Genomic DNA, 27,983 nt, shown 5'->3' on the forward strand with positions numbered 1-27,983 from the left:
TTCCGCTCCCCGTCCGCCACCAATGCTGCTGCTGCTGCTCCTGCTGCTGCTGCTGCTGCTCCCCCGTCAGCCTTTTTCCACTGATCTGATCTCCAGTCTGCGGGTGTCATATGGGAATGTCTGTCTCCGCAGAGCCGAGCGTACATGACACTCACAGCAAGGACGCTCCATGGAGCAGTGAGCACAAAGACAACAGGAAAGGGTTAAGAGCGCCTTCTGATGGAAATGTGATTCTTCAGGCATTTTACAGACACCTTAACTGCCCCAGGGCGTATTTATACATGCACACACACACACACACACACACACACACACACACACACACAACAAATTCAATGTTGTGACTCAAGGGTAAAAGCACGCTACCACACCATTATCTATGCCTGAATTATTCTCTTGATGCTACTCTATACCATTATATGGATGCTATTACAAAGCATTAAAGGGCTGATTATGGCTATTATAGATATGATTATAGGGTATCTGCTTATATGATCTGCACACAGCAGTAATCACAGGTGAGAGGAGACAACTGTCTCATTTAATGGCTTGTATGTGCAGCATTCACACTCCTGCTCACTTTAACTCACACACAGAGGAGCAGCTGGGTGAGGAAGACGAGTGATTTAATGAAGAAACTTACTCAGTTTTTCTTATAAAAAAGGAGAATTTAATTTTACGCCGAGAAAAATGAGACGTTACTTCCAAACAAGGTCAGAGCAGGCAGCCGCGAGGTAATTAACAGGTCAGTAAAAGGCCTCGTCAACAGGGTGAGCCTCCAAGTGTGTATGACCAGCAGAGAAGATGAGAGCAGGTGTCAGCTTGACGAACACGTATCCCCTTCTCCAGAGACAGGGGGGGGAAAGGGGAAGGAGAGATGGAGTAATGGGAGACCAGAGGGGAGGATAGAGGGGGGGTTGAAGGGGGGCCACTGGAGCAAATCCAGCAGGGAGAAGGTGAGCAGCCTGCCCGCCCGCCTACCCTCCCCCTGCAGATTGAAGTCTTGCGAAGAAAATAAAGTTTATTGCCTGGAAAGAGGGGGGAAAAAGCATGTAAAAAGCATTAAAGCGATGGAGGTGAACAATTAGACAGATGGCCAGGTTTTGGAAGGAGAAGAGGGGAAAAAAAGGGGTGGAAAAAGAGAGGAAGAATGCACGGACGCAATCGTTCAGGGTTTTTATGAGGACCCTGACAACTCTTGGTCTCTTCAAGGGCGAAGGAAAAGTGAGAGGCAGCGAAGCCTCTCTGGTTAACTCCGGAGTAATCGCTGAGTGTGCAACACCACCGAGCTCGGCTCGGGGTGACAGAGCTTACCGCCCCCAGCTACACACAACCTATCGCTCCAGCTAAATGAAAGAGGGCTAATTGTGACTGAAACACATGTAAATAAGCTAAACGGCTGGAAAGCGAAAAAAAAAAAGCTGCAACTTTGTGTCCGTATTCGTGACTGTGAATCTGCAACAGAGTCGTTTGATCGGGAGAGAAAGCAGCAAGGTCACCTCTCACCTTTAGCCTCCACCTCCAGCCGTCAACACAAGGGACTTTTAACGACTTAAAAAGTGGAGGAAGGGACGGAGGAAGGAGCTGAAGTGGAGAAGAGAAGTGCGTCTCACTCCACGTGTGTTGGGGAATGACGTGGTCACTTCTGTGCAGAAAGATGGAGTCAGAGAACGGGGGGGAGGAGGACGGAGGAGGGGGAAGGAGCCCTAATACAATTATAACTGGGGCCATCCAATCCAATAAAATGAAGAGGTATTAGAGCCGGGGAGCCCCATCCTGTTCAATAAGACACTGGACCACTCTACTAACTCTTAAAGCACACACATGTAGGCACACTCACGTGCGCACACACACACGTACACACACTTCGCTGACCCCTTTAATAGCATAGCAGCCACCCCTAATGGACGCAAGCAAGTGGAACCGCCAAATAATACACTGTCTTAATGCACTAGGCTCAATCTCATCCCCCTCTCCCCTTATCCTCCGCAGCCTTCCCTCTCACACTTTAACCCCTGTTTCCATCTTCCCTCAGCTCCCCTTATAGATCACCAACAACACTTAAGAAATCAAAAGTACCCCCGTATATACAAAACACTTACCCCGCAGACCCCGGTTAGCCCCACAGGCACGGAGAAGGATACTAGGTCTATCATTTCACGTGGTTTCTACCGCTTCCTCATTTCAATACAAAGCAGCAGCCTCATAACATGAGCGTGTTTTAAGCAGCAGGTGCGGAGGTAAGGTGTCGTAATGACGGTGAAAGTGAGTGAGCAGGGAAGACACCATGTGAAAAGGGCACCTTATAAAAGCAATTAGAGAAATGACTTTGAGCCCCTCTTCTTGCTCCGTAGATTAGAACAGGCCTCGGAGGGAGGAACACACAGGAACCGGATCCGTGCGACCTTGTCCGCAACACGCCACACTAAATTGGTCATCAGCTTTTAAGTGTGTATTTTATCATAGATGTATATTTTTAGTGAAAAGAAAAGAAAAAAGGGAAGAACGGAGGGAGCGTGTGGAATGCGCCGCTCGTATATCATCCTGTCACAATTATGACGTTTGTTCATAAATACCAACCAATTTCCTCTCCACCTGGATAAGTCACATGCGCTTGTGCTTATGCATGCGCCGGCAACAAAGAAATATAGACGCACGCGCGCGCTGAACACACGCGCACGCCACAAATAAAGAAACAGACACATCTGGCTGCGCGCCCTACCACAGGTCTGAGCGCTGACCTCCACACAGACAAAGAGAGCGAGTACACACACACGCATCCAGGCACCTCACACACAAATGCATACACACACAAACAAACAAACAAATGCACGCGCACACACACATCCACTCTCTCGCAGACACGCACACGCGCTGCAATTAATAGGGAGGCAGGTCTCTGGTGAGGAAGAGAAAGTGCCTGTTCAGCACATACAGGCAGAATATGCAATTTCCTCCAGTTAAGTCTGTATTAAATTGATTTCTTCTTTCTCTGACACGGACTGGGTTTTTCCCCCCTAATGAAAGCGGGATAATCTACAGGTTTTCCCTTTCCTGAAATCAAGTTACAAATCAAGCAAACGCAGGGGCAGATATGGGAAAGGTGAAGGAAGGACACAGGATGATTTTCCAGATGAGAAACATGGAGAACGAGGCTCATACGTGCTGACACTCCTAACGCGGACATCAGGGGGATCTCACGCACACACACACACACACACACACGCACGCACAAGAAGGAAAGGCCAGGTCCTGGTTAAGTACTTCTCGTTCAGTGACGCCATGTCAGTAAACGCAGCATTAATGAGTGTAATTAATGAAACACATTAATTAGTCAGCACTTCAATCAGTTAATCACTCAAACCTGACAGGAGTCGTGTAGCGGCTGCAGAGAGACACTGAGCATGCTGGGAAAAACAGAAAGCAGGAGGGAGGCCTGAAAAGGAAAAAAGAGGTTGAATAATTAAAGATTAAATAAATTCTCTTCTTTTTTTTGTTAATTTATTTGGCCTTTTATGCAGTTAGTGAGAGGGAGAGAGAGGACAGTGGATAGAGAGAAGGGGATGACATGCAGCAAAGGGCCGAGAAGGAGTTGAACCCGTGGTCGCCGCATCGAGGACTGTAGCCTCTGTACGTGGGACCCTCGATTTAACCGTTGAGCTAAACCGGCGTACCACTGTTGCAACTCTTCTACAAGACAAAATACCTCAAAAAATATACATGTTGAATAAACAAAAAAGGTTTTAATTGTGCAGAAAAAAAGTAAGTACGGACGTTTTATTTTTGTAGTAATAATAACACTGATGCACCGCTGCAGCTGGTTGAGGTGATGTGATTTTAAGCACTTCATATAATGCTGTGTGATTTAATTCACCCTATAGGAATGCATTATATTTTATATGCTCATTATAGGTTTAAAAAGTTTAATATGCGACGCGTTAAAGTCAAATATATGTAGTGAAACAAAAAGTACAATGTTTCCCTGTAAGGTAGCGGCGCAGGAGGACACATCAGCATAAAACAGACTTTGGTAAACGACTACAGGTGCTTCCACCACTACATATAATATATTTTAGTGCATGTGGTAATGTGAAAATTATTAAACGCATTGTTTTTCTCACATTTCACAAATTAAGGAAACACTTTTATCCTCTCTGATAAAATGTGACAATAATTTGTGTTTATTTGTTGTAGCCAATTAAACAAACAATGTAGGAAGTGGTGATACATGATTGTAAGTGTGACACGCACGGACTGCACACAAATAAAGTGCATAAAAACTTGATGTAACTTGAGGTGGAATCGAATCGTTATTGTCTATTACTGGGAATTTCTCTCCCTTCTTTTCAGAGGAGACACAGACAGGACGGAGAGAGAGAAAGATAAAGACAGAGGTGGAAAGAGAGGAAGAGAGAGTGTGAGGCAGAGAGAGAGAGAGAGAGAGAGAGAGAGATGGGAAATGAAAAGGACAGGGCGGTCATCATAATTGCAGAGTTTGCTTTTCGGATGCAGACAGACCAGGGCCATGGGGCCTCGGGCAGATATCACATTCCACACGAACACACACACACACATACAAACTTACACATGCACCCATATATACCAACACACGCGCGCGCGCGCACACACAAGACCGGCCGGTGTCACTGTGTTTTAATTAAGAGAAAGGAGAGCTGATGTCATTTCAAGAGTGTTTTGTGTTGTATAGGAAGAAGTTCAGACTGAGGCATCAACTTTTCGATCCTTATGTTATATTATAAACCTGCTCTGTCTTTCTCTGAGTGTGTGTGTGTGTGTGTGTGTGTGTGTCAGTTCCCGTCTCCCCTCCTCCGTCCGGCCTGATCAGATTTACATTAAAAAGTGATGGAGATTTAAATAATGCGTCTATGTTCTCCGAAAGACATTAAGAGATTTTCATCTTCCTCTCCTCTTCCTCTCCTTGCTCCTATCTCCCCCCTCCTCATCTCCCCCACAACCATCTCCGCCGGATTCGCAGACAGTGCACTTTTTTTCTTTTTTTGCATGTCTTCAGTGTAACCGATACCTCCTAACAACCGGGATTTTAATGCGATCCATATTGCTCCCTAATATTTCTGATCTCGGAATAAGCACGGGCAATTACATATTTACACCCAGCTTGTTTTGCAATTCTGCACGGGGGACTTTAGCGTAGAGCCGAGCGGCACACGCAGGACTTAGATGCTGATCATGTTATGGTTTGATAACAATAAAGTCGGGGAGAAACTCTTAGACCTTGTGCACTTACACTCAACGCACAACTTTTTTATTTAGGGGGCGTCAGCAATAAAGCTCTCGAGTACAAATAATGTCTTCTTTTCTAAACCGCTTTAATTTCTCCTGAAACAATCGCGCCTGGTATCATGTCGGTATCTGGAGGGCAGCTAACACGCTCGCGTTTACACATGTGTACACTGCTGCAGCGAACACACACACAGATGATGAATCGAGGCCCTTTGATTCAGCCGAGCTCTCTTTGTATCAGCATTATAAAAACATAAGCATAACATAATTGAATAAGAAAAGAATCTGGCAATTAAGAAACATGGAGGCCTTTGATGTGAGTAAGTGTATAATAGGCCTTTTGATGAGGGAGTGTTTTACACTCCGCGGGGTCTGGTGCGCACTTTGATTAAAAGCTCTTTTGTTTGGCAATATTCTAAACTGCTTGCCGTTTTCCACTGTCACAATAGTTTAGCCTGGAAATGCGGGAGATCGGGACTTTTAGTCGTTTGCTTCTCTTACAGGAGCTAAAGCAGGAGAGGGGGTGAGAGTGTGGAAGCAAAGGGCTAACCATCAGACATGAAAACACGATTATTACTATTAAATATAAAAGTAATTTTCAGAGTAATTAACATGTTTATTACCCCCGCCTGTACTTGTTCAAGCACCATTTACATGATCTCCGCCGTCTGATTATAAGGTCATGTGCTTTTTGCATTCTGCGTAAGTGTTACACACATTTGAATAATAGGATTCTCATCATGCATCTTTAGCCCCCTTGTCGCCCGGTAATAGCCTGAAAGACTCTCGTTGAACAATGTAATAAATGCATCATGTGACCTCGGCAGAGATCGGGGGGTCAGCGAGCCGCCGATTGTCAGCGGAGCGCCGGGCCTGACAGAGAATAAATGATGCCTTGTAAACAAATTGAATTATCGCTTTAATTCATGCAGTCTGATTAAATTTGCAGAGCGGAGTCCTTCACGAGGGAATGACAGCGAGGAGGAGGAGGAGGAGGATGGTGGACGACGGGACGCGGACGCACACCTCCATCCTGTGGCATCTCCGGCTCCACTGAAGGAGGGTAACGTCGTTAAAGAGTCCAGATCATGTCACGAGGCTGGAGACAGCGAGTCGTCTTTCGTCTCTCGGATAAATGTAATAAAGTTGTGTTAAATTGAGTCTGGCCCGGGCTCGTCTGACTCCCTGCCCCGGCATGAAGTGAGTGACAATAAGCAGGAGACAGATTAGAGTTTTACAACATACATAGACTGCAGTGTGTCTGCTGCATAAATCTGTTAAGGCGGTTGGATAATGAGAGTCCAAAGAACATTTTAAAGGAGGTAAAAACAGTCTGATTAGGGAGCATCAGGGTGCTTAAATCTGAAGGAATCTAGTGTGCAAGCTTATTGTAAAGGGCTAAAGGGAAAGCCCATCTCCTATTCTACATCCCATCATCCCATGAACCCCAAAAACCTTCAAAGAAACATCAGTATTAAGTTTAGTCTATCACCCAAAGCTGCAGCAGACCTCCCCTCAGTTTGCCTCTTAATTCCATCCAAGTAATCCCACATTATTGCCCTCTAACAGTACCCTAAACGGAGAATAAAAAGTTTGCTCCCCTCTAGCAGTGTATTACCAGGAAACAACAGGCCCTCTCCTCATTAAGTTATAGATATAAATGCTCCAAAGCATGAAATTACCCCCGAGCCTCCCTCTCCAAATAACCTGGTTTGCAAACAAATGATCCGAGCACAAGCAGTAAAAGGCAGATTATTAAAATAATAGGAGGGATTTAAATTTGCATCCACAGAACAATTCAGCAAAGGACTGTGCAATTACTCCTCCCCCTCCTCCTCCCATGCTCACTCCACCTTTCTGCTGGCGAGCCAAGTCCCTCGCACTTCACTGTGTCCATCTGTTCTTCCTTAAAACCAGAGGCAGGGTTTGGTGTCTTCAGATGGGTCTTTATGTGTGTGTGGCCGACGCACATTTAGTATCTGGTTATTGTTTAGCTAAATAAAACCATCCTCGGCCTGCACCCTTTTCCCTCTGTTCCTATCTTCCTCTATGATAAATATCTAACTTTATTCGGAGACAATAACAGTCCCTCCTCCCCTGCTGGAGTAAATGGGGAGCGATGAGAGAGTGAGGTGAACAGGAACGGACAAGGCAAAGGGTGCTCAGGTCTGCATTACCTCTGAGTTATGGCCTCCATTTGCATCTCAATCAGCCTCTTTGGAGAGCCCACCACCTTGGTAACACCCCCATCACACCGCAGCCTCCCCGGGTAATCAGGGAGATTTAGTGGGACTGGCAGCCTACCGTGGGCACCCCCTGGCTGGGGCTCGCAGCTCATTCCCAGCCCCTGGTCTCGATAAGGGCCCTCTGGGCCACATCCAAACACAGGAGAATGGCAGCACTTAACAAGAGCGAGGAAGACCAAAATAGACGAGCAGCAGGAAGAGGCCATAAAACAGAGGGAAAACAAAGCACCCGAGTGATTGTAATAGATGTTCCAGCGTGCATGTCTGCATAGCGTTGTGTATCGCTGCCTCATTAAAGGGGAGGAAAAAAGAAAACAAATTTGAACTTGTGACCTCAGGTGAGAACATTCTTTCTTAGAGTTGATGATGGCACTGACACCATCGCACGGCTCCCCCGCAGCAACACCGGGCTCTGTCTAACGTGTAATGGGAATATGCACCCACAAACACACACACACACACACAGCTGCACGGTGCGATTTGCAGATAGTGAATGCTACACTTGAGAGTTGCCTCTCTAGTTAGCGCTGTCTCATGGCTGAACCCTGCTAAGGTATTATTACCTACACTCAGCCCTATTGATATTGTGACTCCAGCATCTGTTCACCTGCTTGTTACTGCCTGGACCTCAGCAGAGCGGCCTATCTGCCTGCGTGCATGCCATGTGTGAGTCTGTACCTGTCTGTTTGTTTGTGTGTATGTGTGTGTGTGTGTGTACATGGCAGACCTCTGGGGTAGAGAGAAGCCACTGCGCACAGAGGAAGACAAGAGGCTGAGGAGCTAATAGAGAAACACTCGACACACCAGGGGCCTAATCAACTGCGAAGGACGCCGACCCATAGCTCAAGATCTCTCCAGCACAAACACACACAGGTCCGCTTCCTTCTGCCTCTAATCTCACGGATACTCCACACGGCCTACCCCGTACCACACCGCACAAAGACTTTGTAAACGAAGCTTGTGGGGGGAAAAAAACGAAAGAGAAACCAAGACTTGAAGGCAAACTTAAGCTGCAAACTCAGAAGGCTCAGGTGAGCGGAGGAAGCACTAAACAAAGGAGAAAGAGGAGCAAAGTGAGGAGTGAAGACACTCAGACTGAGGAGCTGAGTTTCAGTTATCAGAATCAAATATTAGTGGGGGGAAAAAAACTTGGGAGTGGGCAACATTAATCAAAGTGTTCACCTAGTGGGCAGCCATATGGCAGATCAGCACGCCAACAGTGCAAACTTGCTGATCTTCAGTAACGGAGTGCAATTAATTCCACTGGCTGCATTCATCTCTCGCTCACACACACTGAAGGAAGGGGAGGCAGAGAAGAAGGAGGGAGAACAGAGGAGGGTTTGTTATGACTCTTTACTCCTCTTCCTCAACTCTTTCTTCCTTTCTTTCCCTCTCTGACGCAGAGGAATCAAAGCCAGGTGATAAATGAGGTGGACACAGGGGCCTCAGGTAGCTGCTGTGGCGATGGGGGGGGGGAGTGATGGAGAGGGGGAGAAGAAAAAGTGGAAAAATTAGGAAGCTGGGAAAGGAGGGGATGGCGCTGGCGAGGAGTTTATTCTAAGAATTGGACGTTTGTAAGGCCAAAATCTAAAAAAATCTATATTTATGTGTGTTTTAGAAATAAGCTCAGTATCATTCTTGATTCTCAATATCATATCTTACAAGTATGGGAAGTATTGTCCAATCATGTATCAGCAGGCTGCGGCCTATGCAGGAAAAACAGTCCGTGTGGAGAGCAAAAGCAGGCGGAGTGTAATCCGCTGTAATGCCATCACGGCTCCCATCAGCGTCATCTGACAACGATTTAGCTTCTTATTAATCTCTATAAACAGACATCTGCATGCTAACAATAACAATCTGTTCTAGATCTAAAATTCAACTTCAGATAAATTCTGCGGTGTGACGAAAGCCGCTCAGCGTTAAGATTTCCTGACTTCCTCAAATGCATCAGAAATTATCGATCCGACCTCCGTTTTCTGTTTTCTTCTCCTCTTGAGGGCAGACCTGACAAAGCTTCATTCTTACTTTTTACAAATCTGTATCATTATGTTGTAATTTGGTCGAAGGTAAGACCCGTTATCAAAGTAAATCACAAGAAAAAGTGTTCCTTTTTCGGGTTTATACCGCAGTAGTTAGCCAGAGTGCAGCCTCTGTGTAACTTACTATTTACAGTGAAACTGAGACTCACCACAAAGTTCTCCGGGGGATTTAATGAACCATGGAATGACGGCGTTTACTTTGCAGACATTCCTGGGGGGGCAAAACTGGCTTCACTTTTGATCTGAACACACGGTCGCTTCTCATGTTGCTAACTGGACTGTAAACAATGCAGCGTAGGGAAAAAGTAAGTCCTGGCTGGAAGTCGTTTATCGCTAACCGCTAGCTAAACCGGACACGCCCCACATGTTCACCGTTGTCTACAGAGGCTATTTCGTCATCAGACTATAGCTGATGGGCTCCGGGGTTGTTCCTTTGATATTAAATATATAATTATTAAAAGTTTAAAGAGGTAAGAGTTTAATTAAAATCCCCAAAATGACAAAGTCAGGATGCCATGCGATTCATAAAGCGCCCTAATGAGTGTCAGGCACACACAATACTACTGGTCAAAAAATAAAACCTCATAAATTCAATGTTAATCTTATTATCTGTCCCACATAAGAGCTATTTCCACACAGGGCGGTGCAAACAAAGCTTTTTGTAGTGCCAATAAAATCCTTTGAAAAGAGGCAGAAAAACTTTGTGTTGTTCGCCTGAACTTGTCAGAAAGTAGAGATTTAAGTGTGCACGCTTGGCAGTCGAGCCAAGATTCCCGCTAACACACAATGTCAGTACATCTGAGCAGAAGTCTCTCTGCTCGAGATTAAACCAAACACAGTGTTTTTAATCAGATATCAACTCATTTACATGTAAATTAAAAAAGCAAACATGATAAGTGACGTCACATCCGTCGCTTCCTCTCCAGTTGAAGCTTTTATGGGAAGAGACGGTCAGCGTTTGAGAATCCACTCGGTGAGCCGGCGGAACAAAGTGGAAAAGCTGACCACACACACACACACACACATACACACACACACACACACACCTTCATGGCTCTCAAACCTCTTTTGGTTTTATGTTAAATTAGCGTCTCCCCTGGCTCTTAACACAAGCTCATCTCCATTAGCCGCAACCTAGTAAAACTGACTCCTGCAAATGAGTTGTGGATGTGCGTTCCCCCGGCCCGCTCGTCCCTCCCGTCCATACAAATATACTGCATCTGCTATCTCATGTCCATATCTCCGCAAGTCAGCTCATCCCACAGGCCTAGTCACTATACCACCCATACCAATATCATAAATGACTGTGGGGGAAGCCTTCATTAGGGCAGCAATGCTCCTCCACCCCCCTAATCAGGGCATTTTCTTTGTGCGCGTTGGGATGATGCTTTATGGCCCAAATGGGGCTCCGTTAATGAGGAAGTACACATGTCTCCATTTCCTGTCTAGCCAGGTCGGCAGTTCCTGTGTTTGGCCCCATTATAATCACGAGGCTTTTTTTAATGAGCTGTATTCATCTTGGTCACGTATCGAACGCCGTGTAAGACATACAATAAGAGAAGCAATGAAAGACACTCTGATGTAGCATGTAGCTTATTAGCAACATTTGGGAATGTAAGGATGTAAAATAATGAATGAGTATGCTGAACATTATTAACACTAGCTCTACAATAAACCTACATGATGACAGCTGAATCATTGCACTGTCACAGTAAATTCCGTTACAGCGTCCTCACACACTCGGAGCCCTTCTCACTTCCTGCTCTCGGCCCGCTCATTCTTCTCAATCCCCCTCTCCACACCTCTGATCTCTGGACGTCTCCGCCTCTCCTTCCCTCCATCATCCCCTCTTCACTCCCAGGCCTCGTTGACATTAACCTGGAGCACTCACATTTTCCCATGGTTCTCCATGTTGCTCTCCGCATGTCAGAGCGGGAGGCTTTATGGCCCACATCCATCAGCGTCACATGCCAGGATTTATGGGAGATGGAGTCCAAACCTGATCGCTCCGAATCAGTCTTGCTGAAGCCGACCCCTGGGCCGCTGTGGGATGTAATGGATGAGCATCCTTGCCCCCCCCACACCCCCACCTCACCTCCACCCTGCACTCCTCCCTATACATCTCTCCCGATCTTTCCTCCCCTCTGCCCATCAGTCCAGTCCTATGCCTCGCCCTACTTGGCTCGTCTTGGTCATTCATTCAAACCTAATGAAGATTTGGTTACCAAAAATTAATGAGCCAAACTCACTCAAGGAAATATCCAAGTGCACACGCACCAACGTGCACTCACACAGACATAAGCTCATCATTCATGGCTGTGTGTAAGGTTTTATTTGGGCTAATTTATCATGACACTGGATTAATAGGCGGCGGTGCCCTTCAGAGGAGAGATGAGAGGCACCAATTAACTCTGTTCACCGTTCACTGCCACAGACACACCTGTAGGAACGACGCAGGTCCGTCACATCCCTCTGTCCTGTTGCAGCTCTTTGAGTATCACAGAATATCACTGCAAAGGACGAGGGACAAGAAGCTCAGTGCATGATGAAGTAGAGCTGAATTCGAGTTTGTCCACAAATGTTGTACTTTTACAACATTTGTGTAAAAGTTACAACAACTTTTGTCATCTTAACTCCAAATACAAAAAAACCCCATAAATTATGACGATAAATGTTCGCCAACAACCTTTTAGCGATAACAAAGACGAGGCGTTGACGAGCTAAAAAGAGATCATTGATAATAAAAACTCTGATGACACGTATGTTTTGTTTTCGAGATAAGACGGGACTAAAATGTTAGCAGTGGGCTGTCGGACATTTAGAGGATATATTCCCCCACTGTGCATCTAATCTGTCCAACAAAATACGGTCGAGTGGAGAGACGCCCTGTGGATACAAATTAGATCAGACGAATCGATGGGAGAGTCTCGGCTAGATTATCCAAGCTAAGGAATCCCAATTTTACACGAGTAATAGTGTTAAGAGAGTGAAATGGTGCTTTACAGATTCAAACACTAAGTACAACCTGTCACCTTGATACACGTTTCTTACACTTGTATCAGGTCAATTTAAAGAGAGAAAACGTTTTGACTAGTAATGACTTTTATTGATTACACTGGACTAAAATGTTTTGAGTTGAGGTCTAAAACTAAAATAAAACTGTAAAGAGCAAAAATGACTCAAATGTGACTAAATCTAAAAAGCATTTCATACAAAGACTCAATCTAAAATAGCTGCCAAAATTAACACTGATCCAAAAAGGACCTAAAATGTTCCCCGTTCCTATGGTTACGGTTGTTACAACTGTCAAATACAGCTGAAATGATAAAGCAATTAATCATTTAGTTGATAAAAAGATAATTAATTGGCAACTATTTGGAAAATCAAAAAATAATTTCAATTCAATTTCATAAGTGAAGCGTTTGCTGGTTCCAGTTTCTTAAACATGAGGATTTTCTGCTTTTCTTTTACATTTATGATAGGAAATAAGAGTCTTTAGGTTTTGGACTGTTGGTTGGACAAAAGGAGCTTTCTGAAGACATCTTCCGAACAGTCAAAATAATCAACAGATTAATCTACAATAAAAACAACTTATAACGTAAAGCTGCATCCCTACTATAAAACTTTCTGTTAACTGACAGCACATATCCATCCATTATCTATATCGCAGGGTCACCTGCGAGCCTATCCCAGCTGTCATTGGCCGAGAGGCGGGGTACACCCTGGACTGATCGGCAGCCAATCACAGGGGTGACACATAGAGACAGACAACATTTTACGCTCACTCTCAGACCTACAGGCAATTTTAGAGTCACCAATGAACCAAACGAGCATGTCTTTGGACTGTGGGGGGAAGCCGGAGTAAGGGAAACCACACATACTTGGAACTCCTCGCAGAACGGCCCCAAATATCCGAACCGGGATTCAAACCAGGAACCTTCTAACTGTGACGCAACAGTGCCAACCACTGCACCACCGTGCAGCCCCTGACAGCACATATGAAATTTATCATATTTACTTGGGCACATGTACCAGTTGAATTATTAATATTAAAAAAGATAAAGAAAATGAGACGCGTCACTTCTACGTTCTGTTAAGTGTCCACTCTAAAACTGACGAGATCACCCGATCCTTTATCAGCACACCAGGGGAACAAAAAGTTCACTAAAGTTTGACACATAAAACTTCAGCCTCATGACATCCAGCCAGAATCAATCAGTGGAGCCCCTCTGGTCGAAACATAGTGGTGTTACTGGAGGGAGTAAGGGGTCAAAGGTCAAGCTGTGTTCACTGGTTTACAGCAGGTGTTATTACAGTTATTTGATACATTCACCCAATCTGTTCACCTTCTAACCTGCCTCCACATAGAGCTGGTTATCTAAAAGTTGCTCAGTGAACACACACGCACACACACACACACACACACACACACACACACACACACACTCATTTCTCAACTGGATGTAATAATATTGCCCTGCGGCCCCCCAAACAGGTCCGTACCCTAATAAAGGCTTTACACTATGAAAAAAAAACAGCGAGGCAGCTCCGATACCTCTGAGCCTCCCTCAACATACACACACACACACACACACACACACACACAGGGGCTGTACCTGGTCATAGGTCAGGAGCGCCTGTAGCTCTCTGTGGTGCAGGGGAGCAGAGCTGCTTGAACCTGTAATATGCTCCTCTCTCCCCTGGTGCCACTTGTTGGAGGTTTTAGTGCAGAGGAAATTACACCTGCTCTCCAGCCTGAGACCACTGAAACTGGGCAACACACACACACACACACACACACACACACACACACACAAACACATGGGTGAACCTGCGAGGAAGCGTGAATTCAGACAGTCAGACGGAGGGAGCACGTGTGTGGGTGTGCATGTTGCATTTATATCCCAACATCACTCATCAACACAACACTTTATAGGAGTGCTTCACACACCATTAAAAACACTGGTACCATTTTGAAAGTATGAGCAGCACAAATAGCAATAACAGATTAACAGCCCTGCTTTCCATCCACTATTCCCACAGGCGCGCAGGCCCAGAGGACCAAACAAACATGTAAAAATAAACTCTTTATTCACTTCTATACACTGGATAAAAGCTGCTGCTCACACAGCTCTGTAGGCCCACGTGTAGGCTTAATCAGTGGTTAAAGTGGTCGGCTTCATCATCCAAATGTTCAACGAAAATGAACACAACATCCAGCCTACTCTGCAAGTCAAATGTGAGCAGAGAGATAATCATTGATATGGGGCAGGAGAGAATGAAACTAATAAAAAGGCAGTGTATCAAAGTATCGCAGTTAAGCACGAGTCACGTGAGGGCAACTAGGCCACAACTCTGCTGTTCTCTAAATGAATCCCCCTCGTCCCATGCTTGATTTATGGACCTGTAAAAACACACGTTGTTTTTAATCTACTGCTGCCTGAATCTGCCCCGCTAATGAAATGTGCATCTGTGTGTGTGTGTGTGTGTGTGTGTGTTTGATAGTGATGTATGGGCAGAGGTCTGATTCTTTGAGCATGAATTTTCTCTCTGATAAATATGCATTCAGTTACGCAGACTGATTAAGCTGTAAACCAGTGTTAACTCTGTGTCAAAGCACATACAAACACACACACATATATATATACCTACACACACACACACACACACACACACACACACACACACACACACACACACACCAGACATGCACACAACTTCCCTGAAAATAATGATAGCGGTGCCTGGGGCAGGACTGTTTGGATGCCTGGAGCGGTTCACTGATATCAATTCCATGTGAGCTGACTGCAGAGGATATCCTATAAACACAAGGCTCACACACACGCACACGCACACGCGCACACACACACACACACACACACACACACACACACACACACACACACACACACAGTTGTATCAGCAAAAGCAGAGTTTCAGAGTCAAGAGTGATTTGCAAAGTTCTGCACCAACATGCCAAATACTAACAGGAAATGTAATGACCTAATTCATCTCAGCATCGTCATGGTTACCACATGTGTTTTTTATACCCCTTTCCCACCTAAATTAGCGCATTGGTTTTTCAGACCCGGGAAGACCCGCTTATAAATGCTGATTGTCTCTTTTCCCATTGCCAGTGAAGTGTACTCCATTCAGTCTCTTTTCTGCTGCGTCACCGTCTGACGTCACACACATGCCGGAAACAGGGTTAGTAAACAGTGAAGATGTATTGGTCTTCATTGTGCCTATTACTCATTCAGTCCGTGTATGAAACACGGCGCCGACAAATTTGGAAACAAGTTCGAGCGCTGTTTGGATGAAGAGGGGCGGAATTTGTAGCTGAGATGACAAGGAGTCACAGAAGTTACCGACGGAGCATAGAGTGGCACCCTGAAAGAGGGCGGAGATTAGTGTGTCGACACGGGTTTTGCGTTCCCATCAATGCCGATCGGAGCTGAGGCGATAATTACTTGGGTCTACTGCAGAGTCATTTGACCCACTAAGCAAAAAAGCCAGGCGTTAGCTGGTTTTTTGAGGTTTCCTCGGTTTTTAAAGCCACTTTTCCAGTGGTTAAAAAACCCACTGACACCTGCTAACATCCAGCTTTTGCTTGATGAGAAAGGTTACAATCGACATTCAGGCCTGGGTTAAATGACTCTGCAGTAGACCCGGGTAATTATCGCCTCGGCTCCAATCGGCATTGATGGGAACACAAAACCCAGGTTGACACGCTAATCTCCGCCCCCTTTCCAGCACGATGCTGTGCTCCGTCTGTAATTTCTGCGACTCCTTGTCATCTCAGCTACAACTTCTGCCCGTCTCCGTCCGAGCAGCACTCGAACATCGTTACAATATTGTCGGCGCAGAGTTCGATACACAGACTGAATGAGTAATAGATACAATAAAGACCGAACCATGTAACATCTTCACTGTTTACTGACCCTGTCCCTGGCGCGTTTGAAACGTCAGACGGTGATGCAGCAGAAAAGAGACCAACAGGAGTATACTTTACTGGCAATGGGAAAAGAGACAATCAGCATTTATAAGTGGGTCTTCCCGGGTCTGAAAAACCTGCGTCAACATGCTGAATTTAGGTGAGACAGGGGTATGGGTTTTAAGAGAGACTTCTTCACTATAGAGTGTTAGAGCTTTACGACTGTGTTCTTTTTTCGGCTTGACATTGAAATCTGTGACTTACAGCGTCTGACCGCTCGGACGTGGCAGCCGTTGACGTATTGTGACGCACATGTCCGTTCATTAGCGGACAATCCCTCCGTCCTTCACAACAAACTGACAACAGGGTACATGCATGCACCCTCGTCTCGTATGTACTTTTCTTCCTCTTTCTCATACGTGAAACGCAATCAGACATGTACATGTAGGGCACCGAATGCATCTCATGTCTGCTCTTGGTAGGATATGAAGGATGACAAGAGACAGCATCAGACAAATCTCACAGAGACATCAAACAGAGAATTACATCTCATTAGCCTCTCGCATCTCCTGTGAACTTTATCACGGGATCTTGTGGAGCCTGCGCTCGTTTCAAACACGCTGAAAGAGCTTTGGGTAATGTTGGTTAAATGTTCGAGCCGGTTGCCAGATGGTTCCTGCTTTTAACAGTGCTACTTTTGCTTGTTTGGCAGACATTAACTTAGCTTAGAGTTAATATGGCTGCGGCTTATTACAACTGGCTCGTCTCCTGATTTAAAACATTACAGTGTGCTGGACGTGTCTCTGTGTGGTCAGCACTTCTCACACTTCAATAAAAACATTCTCCGCTGGCAGAGAAAGACAGAGGGAGAGGAAGAGTGAGAGAGATCCAAGCAACCTCTCACCTCTCTCATCATAAGAAGCCCTCGTCCCTCGGCGATGAGCCCTCCTTCAGAGGGGAGAGCAGAGGAGTGAGGGATGAGAGTCTGTCAGGTTCAAACAACAAAGAGGTGCTGCCTTACACATCCTTCCTCAACCTGTCCCCTTCAGTGGCAGTGACATCATTTAAATCATTTAAATCCTCCCCAACATGACCTATGGCAAGTGACCCGTCATTCTAACGCGCGCACCTCCGTGTGAGACGGCTGCCGAACTGCTTATTTAGCAGAAAATAGCACCCGGCTAACTACGTGATGTATTCAAAATTATTCCTCCACGGTGCTCCTTCACACAGAGCGCTCGCCCATAGTTCACTGTGGTCCAGGCAATTAGGAGCAGGCCACACCTCTTCAGGAGACAGAGCACCTGGCTGTAGCAGACAGACATAAGGAGGAGGAGAGGCGGGCGGCGCGCAGCTTTTCACGACGGGCTGGAATAACTAAGCAGAGCAGTGAGGGAGAGTGAGGGAGTGAGGAATGCAAGCCAGGCACTTTAGGATTCATTTAGGTTCCCCCATCTCCCTGGTCACTTTATTAGCAGTCTGGGAAGAGTGATGCATGTCCCAAAGCTATGCAAAATGCATAATCAAGCATTTAAATACACACCATGTGAATGTGAACGTGCACATACGTGTGCTCACATACTAAACTTGTGGAGGGTATTACATAGATACACAATCATACACACACAGAATGCTTACCACTGTAAAACCTCAAGGTATCCCTCTTACGTTCTGCTACACGTTTACGCTAACAGTCTATACTACACAAAGCCTACTTTAGTATTCCCACAGGCTGCATTGTAACCGTCGACTGTGTAATGTATAGAAGTCCTCAGTGGTATATTACAGTAAATCCTGTTGGAGCTGCAGAGCTTTGTGTGGTCGGAATCAGAGTTGGATAAATTTGAGGAAGAAGGGGTTTCCTCATCAAATTTACATATCGCAATTCCACCCTCATTCCAGCCATCCTTTCTGCTCTCCTCAGAGCCGGGCTGATGCGGACCGTAGTTGGGGACATGGGACCTTTTTATTCCCAGTGCGCCGACACAAAGCAGGTAGGAAACAAACAGATAAATAATAAAGAGGGATGAGAAGGTCTCCCAGGAGAGGCGGACGTGTGCGACTAATATGCGAGCAAACAGACAGATTTGCACAAAGCCTCATCCTGGAAATAAGGGAGAGGCGCCACTCCCTCAGTGATTCAGTGGATGAAGCATCTGAGATTGGAGGAGAGTTCTGGGACAGCCGGGGGGAGGGGGCAGGGCGGGGGGTGCAGGTATATTGTTGGTATAGTCAGGGGACAATCTGAAAAGGGGCTCTAGGGCTGCTTAAGTAGAAGCCTCAACATCACCAACAACAATCTCCCCTAGATTTATCTGAGCTCTAACGCTGGTGTGTCAGCAAAAGCACATGCAAAAAGAATTACTTCGGCCTGTGCTTTTTAATGAAAGAAAGTGCAGCGTGTGAGGCATCATAAGCAGGTGTGTAGGCTTTAATTAAAGCAACTGAGAGGGATTGTTTTGTTGGAAGTTGTTGCCTTGTTTTTAGGCAGGTTAAAAAGAAATGATGCTGAAACAATCACGCTGTTTTAAAATCAGGAGAAGAATTATGAGGAAAAATAAGCTCAAGTTTAAATTCCTGTAAGATACCAAAGCGCGAAATGATCAACTATGATCAACTGCAGAGAAGAGTGGTGCAGACTCGAAGGGTGAACAGAGGCGGTAAAAGTCTTTTGAGGCCTTAGCGAGCGAGTTAGGAAGCGAGTGATGAGAGGGGAAGAGTGACTAAAAGAGCAGCATCCTGAGGCCCTGGAGGGGGGCTGCAACCCGACCAGGTCAGCATTTCACATGTGTCACTTCCTGTTGGCCTCAGCGGGAGGAGCGTGGCATGGCGTGGTGGCCGGCGGGGCACAGGGCCTGTCAGACTGACACAGGAGGTTATGCACCGGGCAAACGGGCGACTGCGGGGACGCGTGCATCCACACGAACACTTGCAAACACACACACACACACACACTTTTCCTGTGCAAACAAGTGTGATTTGGGTTAAAGGTAGGTAGGAGTCTGAATGTGTACTAATGAGTCATGCAAGAAGTCGTTTTCTGGAGGAATGTGGGATTCATCCAGAACTTTGCCACCGTATACAGCTGTGTGTCGGCCATGACGCATAAACATGTGACTTCTCATTATAAATCATTTGCAGAGAGAGAACAGAGTGAGAAAAATGGTGATGGTAGAGGTTTGTGACAGAGTATTCTTAGTCTGATTTTGAGCAGAGGAACTGTCTGTCCATCAGGCGCTCCTGTCTGTCTGTCTGTGTGAGTGACCGCTGCTTATCGCCTCTCCGTCGGCCTGTCTCGCTCTGCCTCTCCGGCCTGTGTTAATGTTGCTATTTGACATTGCAAGCAGCAGACTTTTTTTTTTTTCTCCCAGCAGCCTCGGTGGACACTGAGCTTTAGCCTAATTGGTTCCAGAGCAGACCCTGACAGAACTCTCCTCAGCGGCACAGCGCCATATTAATACCTCCCTGCCACACACACACACACGCGCACACACACACACACACACAACAAAAACAAGCACAGCAATCAGTGACTAGCTCGCTAATTAACGCCCTCACAAAGCATCTCATTAGCATGTGTTGTAGAGAGGGGCAGTGGGGGAAATAAGCATTTTGGATTAAAAAAAAGGAAAGAAATTACCAAATAAGACTATGTATGGCTGTGTGTGTTTGTGTGGGTGTGTATTATATTCCACTCAGGGGCCAAGGGCCTTGGTCGGCCCGGCGAGCAGTGGGTTGTATCTCAGGGGAGTCCATTACAGCTCTCCGAGGGAGACTTTGGAGTCAAAGATAAGCAGAATTTTAAAGGAAATCAGGAAAAATAAATCTCCGGCTCGCGGGGCAACACTTTGGTTGTTAACCAGCAACTTAACCTGGCTGTAATGTGAGCAGAATAGGAGATGGATAGGCGAGGGGCTGTGGGAAGACAGTCACAAGGCAGAAGACCTGAAGACACAGTTTTCAATATAACAAGAATAAATTTGCTCTATAATCACTACCTTGTCTCTTTTTGGTGCTTCTCTCCTCCCGTCTCTCCCAGCACCCATCTGCAGCTTAATCCCCTCCTGCTTTTACTGTGGCTTCATCACAGCCTGTAAAAAAAGCCCCCTCTGAACCCCATAAAGGCAACCAGCATCGGGCCTTATTGTAAAACACAATCACAAGGTAAATGTTTATCCCCTCTCGGCCGCTCTAAACTCCCCTAATGAGCCTGCTGGAGGGCTCTCACCTCGCAGCTCCAATAGACACAACACGTTGTGCTCAGATTAGGCCTGCGGCGGGGATGCAGCTAAAGTCCCATCATGAAAACAGCACGGAACTAATTTCATGATATAAAGTCAGCATAAACCGGTTTAATGTTTGCATTCTAGAAACAAATCCTCTCATGTTTTGTTAATTGTATTGTTCTGTTTTTACTGCAGACGTTCCTGGCAGGGCGCAGGAAGGATAAGCCCTCCAACCCTGCTCTTCCTAACAGCCAGTGACTGTTCTGACCTGCCCATTATCCATCTATGACCCCACTATTATACCCACGGAGCCATCAGTCTCACCTCCGCGCAGCCTCGCTTGCCCACACAGACGCAGACGCACACAGAGAGAGTTAGAGAAAGAGAGAGTCCAGAGTCGGAGCGAGCGGGTAGTTAGAGGTCAGAGGTCGTGTGCAATCGGGACAGCAGTTCCACTCCTGGCAGCCGGAGCGGAACTCTGAGAGAGACCTGGAAGTAGATATGATGACCTTTTGTACAGAGGACCCCAAAATATACCCTCTTATCAAAATGACCTTAACGCAGGAGCATGGGAAGGCGAGCAGAGTCCATCCATCATCTTAAAGATTAATCCTCCTCTCTATTCTTCTCCCGAATCTATTAATAATGTCGCCAGAGGGGAGAATTTGCGGCAAAGATTTATTCTGATATTGTGACTTTTATTCATTAGCCTATAACAGGGGGATTCCTAAAGAAGGAAATATGGAGAGAGCTTAGGGAATGCTAATTCACTGCTCCTGCTCTGTTTGAACTACGCAGAACTCCGTGAACTCAATCACTGAATGTGCTGACAGTCGGCACATGCCACACGCCACTGTGTCGCAAATAGGGACGATTATCACTCACGCTGCAGAGGTCGCCAGTCGTTTACTCTTTTAAAGCTACGTATTTTAATTCACAAACATCTTCCCGAGGCAGGTGTGAAGCGTCTAACCTAATGTGACTCCTGCGTCTGGTCCTCGGATCGGAGCTTTCCCTCACTCGTTCAGGCAAAGCAGCCACATTAATAGATCTGTACACTGGATTTCACACTGTGCAGCAGCACTGACAGCCCCAGGGGCATACTTCAATTAGAGACTCGGGTGAGTTTAAACACTGCAGATCTACTCTCGCTCAAAGGCGTTTGTCTCCCTCTCTCACTCGCTCGCTCGCTCCCCCTCTTTTCCTCTCTCTCTTTCTCTCTCTCTCTCTCTCCATATCTGCGCCGAGCACTCACTCTCCGTCTTCTTCCAGTCCTGCTCTCTGTAATCAACCCAGTGCTAATGGCTTATTCTTTCTGCTCCAGCAGCCACATTTCACTTGTTTATTTTCCCACACTCGTAAATCTGGGAGACGTGTCACAAGCGCAGCGATATTAGAGCAATAATCTCAGGTAATTATCAGATGCCCTCTCTCACTTTAGCTCGCTCTCCCTCCATTTAACTCTCTCTCTCTCTCTCTCTCATTTTAAGTAGACATGTACACACAAGTTTCCCACTTTTTTCGGGGTAGAATCAAGACAATCTGTGACAACCTAAATATGAAGGTTTCTCTTTTTAAGGACGACCTGAACATGTGCATGTATATGTAGAGAAATTATAGTCAAGTTCATCTTTTTTTATACGGCCCAAAATCACAAGTTGTCTGTGCTTTTCTTGGAATTTGTTGACTTTAAGCTCCTGTGAGGATTTTTTCGCTGGTTATGAATCAGACTGAATTTAACACTGATGCCTCTGTATGAGCTACGAAAGCAAACAAGACCATCAGCGACAAGATTGATTACCGTAAAACTTTTTTTTTCATCTAAAAAGTGGGCTGCGTCCTGTATACCAGTGCGACCAATATACCGGTATAAAATGCAGAGAGATGTATGTTATTGCGTTACGGTATTTTACCCTATAAGCTAGCTAAAGTTGTCGGTTGTGAAGTGGTGATGTCACACCTCCACATTTAACTGTTTCCTGGTCCAAGCCGCTACGACATCTCCTATTTACAACATGCCGCAGTGCTGTTTTGTGTTTTCCTGGCCGTTTTAAGCGAGGAAAAATAACTTGCTGCTCACGGTTCGTCACGGACATCCACCATCATAATCGCCCACTAACACCCGCTAACATCCGGCTTTTTTGCTTGATAAGAAAGGTTACAATCGGCATTCAGACCCGGGTCAAAATACTCTGACCCTGGATAATTATCGCCTTGGCTCGGATCGGCATTGATGGGAACACAAAACCTGTGTCGACACGCTAATCTCAGCCCCCTTTCCGGCGCGATGCCATGCTCTGTCGGTAACTTCTGCGACTCCTCGTCATCTCAGCTACAAATTCCACCCATCTCCGTCCGAGCAGCGCTTGGACATCGTTCCAAATTTGTCGGCGCCGAGTTTGATCCTAACCACCGTAACATCTTCACTGTTTACTAACTCTGTTTCGGGCGTGTTTGTGACGTCACACTTCTTAAACATGTACAGGACAAGATCAGCAACGAGATAAGAGGTGCCACTTTGTCCACAGGGGTCGCCAAAATCAACACAAACCCAAAGTTCCTCACAGGAGCTTTAACCGAGCTTATACTTTTAAAGATCCATGCATGATGGAGGTGTCTTTGAGGGTTTCTCCTGCCACTTACCCACTCCTCCTGTATGAGGCTGGCCGCCTTGCTGGCCCGGGAAAGGTTCCGACACGCCAGGATCACATGGGCACCATGAAGAGCAAAAGACCTGGCTGTCTCAAAGCCTGGAACGCGAGCAGGGAGACATAGAGAGAGAGAGACAAGGACATGAAGAGAATAAAGAGAATTAAAGCGAGCAATGCTTCAAAGATGAGTTTTTATTCTGAAGATAACTTTGATTCTCAGGGGTTGAATCTAATGTGGTGGTGGGGGTTGGGGGTGCAAGTTAAAATCCCTATCAATTTTCCATATAATTTCTTTCATTGAGTAACCCACTGGTCGAGTGGAGGGAGTTAATCATTTCTCTCTGAAGTGATGAAACTGATTGAATTATTACGATTAGAGACTTCCTCCTCTCGTCTTCAGATAAAGTTTTGGATCTGACCGCCGCTTCTCCAAGAGGTTTCTCTGCTCGTGCCGGGTTAGAAGAAGAAAGGAAGGCCGGCTGTTAATTATGTTGCTAATTAAACATCGATGGCTGTAATAATGAAAAACACGGCTCATGATAGAGCGAACAGTCGAACATGACATTCAGAGTGAACCTCGGTGTGATATTTCAGCACATCAAACGGCCTCCGATAAGGACTCTCCCTCCGCAGATGCACAGAATTTATCAGGCCGAGACTTCTTCATGGCTCCGTCCAAATCACGCAGTCACGATAAAAGTGACAGAAAGTGAAGATAGAGGGAGAGGAGTTCGTTTCTAAATTACACGTCTAAATGGGTCATTTCAGCGCATAGGTTGCATTAATTTATGACGTTTTTCACTGTATTTTTATTTCCTGTGACATTTACTGTCCTTCACGGTGTCGTGGAAAAGTTCAGCAGCGAGCAGAGTCACTGTCCCGCCTCTGCAGTAAATACAAACCACAGTCGTCCCTGATTGACAAACTGACGGCCGCAATAATTGATTCTGGCAAAGAGGGTCTGAGTGTATCAGAGGGTGGATTAATATGAACTGTAATTAGATTATATGTCTTAATCTGATTTTCATTAAGAGCAAAACTGGGAGGCCTAATTGTGAGGCGAGTGTTAAGGACTAATATCTATTAAAACTCAAAATTGGAGTCGGATTGGAAGCCCTCTCTGACGACTGAAGCATGGAATTAAATTATATGACACCTTATTAGGTGTAATGGAGGGGACTGTGGCTGTGAGCGGAGATCGTTTCACTCGCAGGGAGTGGAAACAAAACAATGTGACAGGAAGGAAAAGCAGGCGGACTCTTGGAGTAAACATGTGCTTTGAATTTTGAAGGTTGGAGTCATCCTTAGTGTATAATTTAATGTACATAGTATAAATAATAGTTAAAATACTAAGCATGTGCCTTGTCTTACAGCTAATTCTACATTTCTATAGAGGATACAGCGATCCCAAACCATCAGGCCATCATTTAAAACCTTTTTTTACAGCCTTTATAAATTGGACAAGAGTCCCGGCTGCTGGGAAACAACAACAGCTCACACTCACTTGTTGTGTGTACAAACCATGAAAGTGAAATTAATCGGCACCAGTGTTTTCCATAATGGAGAACAAATTAGAATATGGCAGCAACAACGGCAGCAACAGCCAAGCCATGTATTTCCAATGACAAATAACAAGGGCTTGACATTAATTGTGAAATAACGAGAGCAGGCGTCGCTGTAACAGAGACTCCCCGCCCTCGCAGCCGTGTTGCCGGTAGAAAGGGCTGCGGTGAAACGAGTTCCTGGTCAGGTGTACAACAAAGAGAGCCTGTTTCAGCGTCGTGCGCTGATGCTGGAACATGACGGGAGGTCAGACGGGGGTTTTCCTCCAGCTCCCGAGGATCGACAGACGCCAAAAGCTGTTTTACAACACACACGAGGCCTGAGTATAATGCCGGGCTGAGATGATTTTCAGGTTCATGTTAGAAAAAGAAGAGCGTGTGTCGTCACAAGATAAAGAAAACACAATCCAGCCCGCTTAGAGCCAGCGATTGTGAGCTCGTTCAATCTAACATTACAAAAATACAGTGACTGGCTCAGCTATTGTTGAAAACGTCTTTTACTGTAATGTATAAAAAGCATAAAAAATAGTGTAAAATGTCCATTAAGCAGTGAATGCTCTTCATGGTACATTAGGATCCTGGCCCTGCTGATATCCCCCAATAATGAGTGTGATTTAGTGATTTCACGCTTTGTTTGTCCTCCCCGGCCCGCCGCCCCTCTCTGGATCCCCCTCGTACACAGGTGTATTGGCTCAATGTAATGAGATCATTACCAGCCTCGTCAGTAAACGTGTTTATTTGGCAAACGGAGCCGCCTGCTCCTTCTCTCCTCTTGATCTGCATCCAAAGAGGCATTTAACTAAAATAAGCTCCGTGGTACAATTGGGCAAACAGAAGTCAATTCAGATCATTACAAGACCTGTGGGTAAACATGTCGAGTTCCCACAATCCCCTTCCCACAGAGCTGAATTTGTGCGGAACATGAGCGGGCTACACGTCAGCCCACCCAGTGAATTATATGGCATTTTTAACTGTGATGCACAACATTAAAATATGTTGTGTGTTACATTTCTGAAGCAATGAATAAATATGATAAACGTGCGACTGTTAATTACACTGTTTATGTCCGAGCATCTCTGAGCAGTTTCATTTGGTTCAGTCGACCTGATTTATGCATCAAAATCTGTTGTACATTTGTAGATTTATTGAGGGTGATCAGATCACATGCGAGCTGCAGCCTCCGCCATCTGTTCCCATGATGCACTGTCACTCCCTAAATTCTGTCCTTTAACCATAAGATCATATCTCAGCCTGTCCGAACACCAAAGCCAAAATACCTTCATATTTAGTGCACTATGTTTACTATCAGTAATTAAACACGTGTCATAATGGTAATGCAAAATGTATGCAGGATATTGTGCAACCACACATTCTCACAAGGTTACAAAAACAGTTGGAGTGTACACAGTAGTTTCTGTTACAGCGGTATCCACTATATTAGTGTAAAAGCTTTTCATTAGGGCGAAGTGAATACAGAGGAAAAGGAGGGAGCTGCAGAAAAATGAGTAAAGAAAAGTGAGTGAATGTTTTATGGTTACTATGCACACAAAAACAAAGGTATGAAGAAAACAAAAAGTCTTGGATCTGCAGCTAATTTGCCATGCAACACGTTGCAAGCCTGGTACTGTGCATCGTGCATCAACGCTCAGGTGTCTCTGGAAATATAAATCAAAAGCAGGAAGTGACGTGACGTTTGATAGATTTGTCATTTAACAGTGTTTATATTGTATACAGCTGTGGAAAAAATGAAGAGACCACTCCAAATGTTCCTTAAACAGCATCTCTCTACATGTCATGGCCAGCCCGATCCAGATGTGAACCCCATTAAAACCTGCTGAATGTGATCAAGAGGACGATGGATGGTCACAAGCCATCGAACAAAGCTGAGCCGTTTGAATTTTAACACCAAGAGTGGCAGAACGTCACCCAACAGCAATGTGAAGGTCCTCCGAGATGCATGAAAGCTGTCATTAACAACCAGGTTATTCCAGCAAATATAGGTTTATGAACTCTTCCTGAGTTAAAACATTAGTATTCTGTTGTTTAAAGGTGAACATGAGCTTGTTTTCTCTGCATTATTCCACGTCTGAAAAAAAGTTTTTGCATCTTTTTGTTTTTCTTAACCACGTGTCATTTTCTGCAAACAAAAGACCTCAATGAGAATATTGTGTTTGGAAGAAGTGAGAAATGTTGTAAACAATAAAACAAAAGTTCATTTTACACAAACCTATAAATAGTACAACCTTTTGTTTGCAGTGGTCTGATAATATTTTCCGGAGCTGTATATTAAGAAAGAATCAAATACGTGTGTTGCCTTATTCCTGACATTTAGTGCCTATATTTTCACATATATTACAAATAGTCAGTGTTGTCAGTTTCATGCAATATATGGCTTCTTTTTTGCATTATTAATACTTTCTGCTAACAATTCAACATGTTATAAATGTGCATATTACAGTCATGTGACATTTGTGGGCCTCGAGGGTCATTTACGATAAATAAATTAAACTATATTTTTTGGTATTTTACAAAAAATATGCACTTTTTTTAGCTTTACAAATTTTTATGTGTATTAAGTTGTTTTTTTATTTGCACTGCAATGCTGTAGGTCCACTTTTACATAAGAATGTTTTATATATATATATTGGGAAATTTTTCATCCTAGTCCGAAATTTTGAAGAGTTGTGTGATTAAAGGATGTGGAGGGCCCAGGAACATTTTTAGATTTCAAACTGGGCCGCAGCTTTCTTAAGTTTGGGAACACCTTATCTACATCTTTCATTGATGACGCAAAATAATGGTTTATAAGTCTCCTTACTATCCACTTACAGCTGAAAACAGAGACGAAAACTCATGAGTTTCTCTTATTAAGAAGCTAGTAAAAGGCTGAACGCAGCTTGCCTTACTCCTGTCTCTGTGGTGACTGCACCTGTTCCTGCTCCTGCTGTGTATTTCTTGTCCCAAGAAGTGAAAAACACCCAACCCCCCCCCCACTCTTTCTGACTTTTAAGATCCCCTCTAATTCCCCTCCATTAGTCCAAGAGGAGGGAGATGTCACCCCAA

The 27,983-nt window shown here is 45.2% G+C and overlaps 1 protein-coding gene across 1 annotated transcript in view; it reads right to left on the reverse strand.

Moving 5' to 3' along the window:
* wwox (WW domain containing oxidoreductase) overlaps positions 1-27,983 on the reverse strand; it is a 141,506-nt gene that overhangs the window by 103,797 nt on the left and 9,726 nt on the right. Inside the window, exon 5 of the mRNA XM_069686635.1 lies at positions 23,351-23,457. Coding sequence (XP_069542736.1) covers positions 23,351-23,457 — 107 coding nt within the window. The remainder of the gene's footprint in view (positions 1-23,350; positions 23,458-27,983) is intronic.

Source organism: Semicossyphus pulcher, unplaced genomic scaffold (assembly GCF_022749685.1).
Source record: "Semicossyphus pulcher isolate SPU_LCO1_2020_fin unplaced genomic scaffold, fSemPul1.0.p SCAF_8, whole genome shotgun sequence".
NCBI classification, from domain to species: Eukaryota; Metazoa; Chordata; class Actinopteri; order Labriformes; family Labridae; genus Semicossyphus; species Semicossyphus pulcher.